The sequence below is a fragment of the Alligator sinensis genome, unplaced genomic scaffold (assembly GCF_000455745.1).
Source record: "Alligator sinensis unplaced genomic scaffold, ASM45574v1 scaffold98_1, whole genome shotgun sequence".
In the NCBI taxonomy this organism is placed as follows: Eukaryota; Metazoa; Chordata; order Crocodylia; family Alligatoridae; genus Alligator; species Alligator sinensis.
This window is the reverse complement of record NW_005842058.1, coordinates 1929660-1933981: the sequence shown is the minus strand read 5'-3', so window position 1 is coordinate 1933981 and position 4322 is coordinate 1929660. Positions and strand designations below refer to the sequence as shown.

General features: G+C 49.1%; 1 protein-coding gene across 5 annotated transcripts in view; it reads right to left on the bottom strand.

Moving 5' to 3' along the window:
• Window positions 1–177: 177 nt before the first annotated feature.
• ADAM9 (ADAM metallopeptidase domain 9) overlaps window positions 178–4322 on the bottom strand; it is a 33402-nt gene continuing 29257 nt past the window's right edge. For 3 of the 5 annotated variants that reach the window (XM_006023021.3, XM_025203407.1, XM_025203409.1), the window contains exons 20-23: window positions 3585–3696; window positions 2231–2278; window positions 2097–2185; window positions 178–1566 (exon numbers count right to left, since the gene is read on the bottom strand). In XM_006023021.3, coding sequence (XP_006023083.1) covers window positions 1503–1566; window positions 2097–2185; window positions 2231–2278; window positions 3585–3696 — 313 coding nt within the window. In that variant the 3' untranslated portion in view covers window positions 178–1502. Of the gene's footprint in view, window positions 1567–2096; window positions 2279–3584; window positions 3697–4322 lie in introns of all 5 variants that reach the window. The other 2 variants (XM_025203408.1, XM_025203406.1) reach the window with 2 other exon arrangements.

Here is a 4322-nt window from a genome sequence, read left to right as displayed (position 1 = left end):
CGCCAACCGCCCCGCGCGACGCCCCGCCCCCCCCGCGCCAACGGCCCTGACACCACAGGCGTTCAAGTATTTTATTACTGCAAATGTGACCGTTATATAGATTTGTATTTGCATATACACAACGGTGTTAAAGGTTGGGTGGGGGGTTTTTGGCAAAGATTAGGAGGGCGTTTACAAAAACATGTGTTTTAGTGGCCAAAGTGAAAAAGCTTCAGCATTGCTTTTGTCCAGGTTTCACTGCTGCCCGGCACTGTTCGCTGCGTCCCCCCGCACCAGACCGAGTCAGCGACTCCCACGAGGCTGCGCTTCACCGCCGCTCGCACGCTGACACACTTCGACTGACGCCTGAACGGGTCTTTTTTTTTTTTTTTTCCTTCCAGATACAGCTTTAAAACCCATTTTTTAAAAATGAAAATACAAAAACGAACGACGTGCAGGTGGGTGGCTGTCCGATTGACCGTGACTGACACTAACATCCCCGTGGGAAAGGTGGTGCAAAATGGTGTTCACCGGGTGCAAGGCTTGGAAGCGCTCGAGACATCTCAAGCAGTCTCATACCCAACGCAACACAGCGGTCAGCCCACGTTGTAGTCTTCATCACGGCTCCTGCATACGCCTGAACAACAAAATAAAGAGCATGCCCTCTCCCGAGCCAAGAAATACTGCATTTTTCGTACCTGTTCTTTTACAGCCCATCTAAAAATATTAGTGGGGAATTAGTAGAGGTTGCTGCTCTAGCTACTTACATGATTTTTATTTATTTATTTTTTTTTTTTTACCTAAAAACACTTTGAGTTTTTACTGTCTGTAATTCCCTACAGCTTAGTGTCAGTCAGCCCAAAGTATCCATTTTTTGCCGCTTAAAAAGTGAAGCGTTAGACGCCGCTAACAATCATACACACATGCACGCGCACACACACGTTTACAGTATAAATTATCTTCCTCTGAAAGTATACCAACACCTGATTTCACTTGTGCTCTGAGACGCGTACAACTGGATACCATGCAGTCCACGCAAAACCAAGGTGGTTTCCCTCAACTGGCCTGATTTTCTCCGTTCCGTTTTTGACAGCTGTATCCTGCACGGCTAATCGTTCCTCCTCCATTTGACACACAAAAATGAAAACACATAAGAAAACCCACATTAAAACTCCATGATTACGTCTCTTCAAGCAACGGGGAAAGCAAAGACCTCCCAAGTGCCGCACGTCAAGGATTGTTTGATGCAGACCGAACAGCTTCCGACAGGCTCGTCCAACGTCAGTTTGCAAAGCCACGACGCGCACACAGGGCTAAAAGCAGGCTTCACGTATTCAGTCCCTGTAGCTTTGGTAGAGGTATTTTAAAGTTTTGCAGTCCTTGGTATTATTCAGTCTCGTTTTCCTTATCCAATGCTGCAGATGGAAGACTTTCTGGGAAATCACAGGCTGCTCGGCACGAGGATAACATACAATTTCAGCTGAGAACTCAGTGCTCGGGGTGAGGGGCAGAGGACTCGAAGGCTACTTGGGAGGTAAAGGTGCCGGCCGAGAAGGAATGCATTGTCCCTGCTGCGGTGGAGGCGGCCTATAAAGGAGGGGGACGCAAGGAACCATTAGTGTGCATCTCTCCGTCCTTCTATGTACATCAAGACACCTCCTTCTTCCGCCTCCTATTTCCCCACCACATCCAAGGCCCTGTGCTCAGTATTTCCTCCCTCCCCCCGCCGTACGCTCAATCCCACTCCCACACTGGAGCCTTGCATCAAATTTGGAGGCTGCCCTAGTTCCCTGGCATCTCCAACCTTTCCAGGGAGGTCTGCGTCTTTCCCAAATCGGCTTTGTCGGGGCAAACTCTCCTGCCTGCACAATACCAACCTACTCTAAAGGACCGAGAACAATACCTGCAGAGCAGGAACAAGCGCTTCTCCAAGACACACGAGCACTAACACACTACTGTTTGCATTTTTAAAACATAGGCTTGGAACCAAAAGTAAGGTTGTATACAAACTTTAGCATGACGCTGAACAGGAAGAAGGCTGGATGTGCTACCCTAAATCAACAGCGCGCCCACCTGCTTTGTATTCAGAAATGACAAACAGAAAAATCACTACAGACCTGGTAGGTAACTTCTGCTGCAGCTGCTCCTGATACTGCGGAGGATGGTAGTAAGGCTGGTGATAGGCTGGCTGGTAATGCTGATGATAATGGTAGTAAGGCTGGTGATAGGCTGGCTGGGAAAGCTGATGACACTGATTGACTGAATAAGCTGGCACGGGGCGCTGGTTGGCCTGCACATCCTAGAAATAAAAGATAAGCCACACATCAGATAGTCCGCTGGAGGAAAGCAGGCACTACAAGAAGGCCCCGTCACTTCACTGCTGGGATCGGCCTTTCTTTGCAACGGCAACAGCTCACAAACGCACAGAAACCCGAGGCACGGGAGGACCAAGTGCCCTGGCCAGAATGACTCTGGCATGCCTCTGCCTGGGAGAGCCCCAGCACTGTTCCCCCGTGACTGCCTGCAGCATAGTTTCAGACCACTTCACTCAATAGCTACCCAAGACAAGGCGAGCCGCAGGACACAGCACAACCGTGCGGGTCCCACTCCCTATTGCACTATTACAAGATGAATTAATAACACTTCAATCCGTTTCCCTCCTGGCAAGTCCCTTTTGCTAATGCCACAGACGCTGACACTATAAAATGGCACAACAATGTACCTTCCAGGTCTGCAGTTTGTGACAACAAACTCTGTCTGGGCCAAAGCTACTAAGTGTCCACACCCTATCCCACAACACTTGGCTTTGTTTAGTTTAAGTAGGCTTCCTGATTAAGACAAAGCCCAAGAGCTGCTAGGAAACAAGGTTATCTGCACCAGAAAGGAAAGAGACAAGTCCCTATTGTACAGTAATGTACGACTCGACCATCTCACGTTAGCAGCCCGGATAGATTAGGAGACTACGCACATTGGCAGAACAATCTAAACCAGATATTAGTACGTCCCAACTCTTCTTACAGCTGAACATTTAATGTGAGCACATTTTTCATTCATGCGTCCCAGCTGACATGTTTACTACAGGCTTGTTTCTTGACGCTGCAAGATCAATACTGCCCTATACTTAGACGCACCGGTAGATTTTCTTCCCCTCAAACATTTTTGCATCAGGAGACTATCTTCGTCATTTAAGAGCACTGGCTGTTTACGCAGCACTGCCAGGCTGGGTGGCATTTTACAGAGGCTTGAAAAGTCAAAGCCTAGATATCACGGCTCTTATAGAACATGTTATACAGGCTACAGCGTATGAGACCTCTTTGTAAATACTAGGAGACAATTCTAAGACTCTGGCAACGCTCCGTGCCACGTACAGAGTGCAATCACTAGTATTTCTTACCCCTGCATAGCTCACGCAGGGGAGGCAGCGTTTTCGCTTTAAGAGCCACAAAAACCCCCACGTGCTCTCCCCCAGCCAAGAACAAGTAGAAGTATTTTTGTACAAAGTCCTCCCTTGCTCAGTGTCCAATACAACAGGGCTTCCCACATTCATTACTTAAAGCAGGACCAGTCTATCCGTGTCCGAGCGCTGAGAAGCAGGTCACTCCTACCGTGGGTACGCCTCTCGAATTGTACGGCGTGCTCTGCTGGAAGTGCCTGCGGTCTGTCTCTACAGGAGGCCAAGGGAGAGGAGGAGGAGTTCGATGTGATCTGGAATTGGAACTGTACATTGAGCAGGCATGTTACCATCAGTGCCGAGGAAAACAACGTTGAGACCCTGACGTTACAGCATTTTGTAAGCACTGGTTCCCCGGGTATTTTACTCTTACCATTCGACAGCCAGGAAAACATGCTTTTCTTTTCACAGAATCACCGGAAATGAGGGTTGGAAGGGACCTCACGAGGTGACATCTAGTCCAACCCCCTGCTCAAAGCAGGACCAGCCCCAACCAGATCATCCCAGACAGGGCTTTGTCAAGGCAGGCCTTAAAAAACCGCCAAGGGTGAAGGTTCCACCTACTCCCTGGGTAACCTGTGCCGCTGCTTCACCACCTTTCTAGCGAAAACATTTTCCAACCTGAACTTCTCTTGCTGCAACTTGAGACCACTGCTCCTTGTTCTGTCACCCGCCACCACTCAGAACAGGTGCCCTAAGTCCAGACTTAGCTGCAGTCCCCCTCCGCTCAGAACTATCATTTCTAAGGTCCCCGTGAGCCAAAGACTGGACCTAGAAAACCAGGAAAGATGGAAGTCTCCAACTGTGAAATGACTCTGCACAGACGGAGCACTTGGGTGCACGGCTACCATCTTGTCCGCTCGCAGTCCTGCAACTGTACCCCTTAAAGACT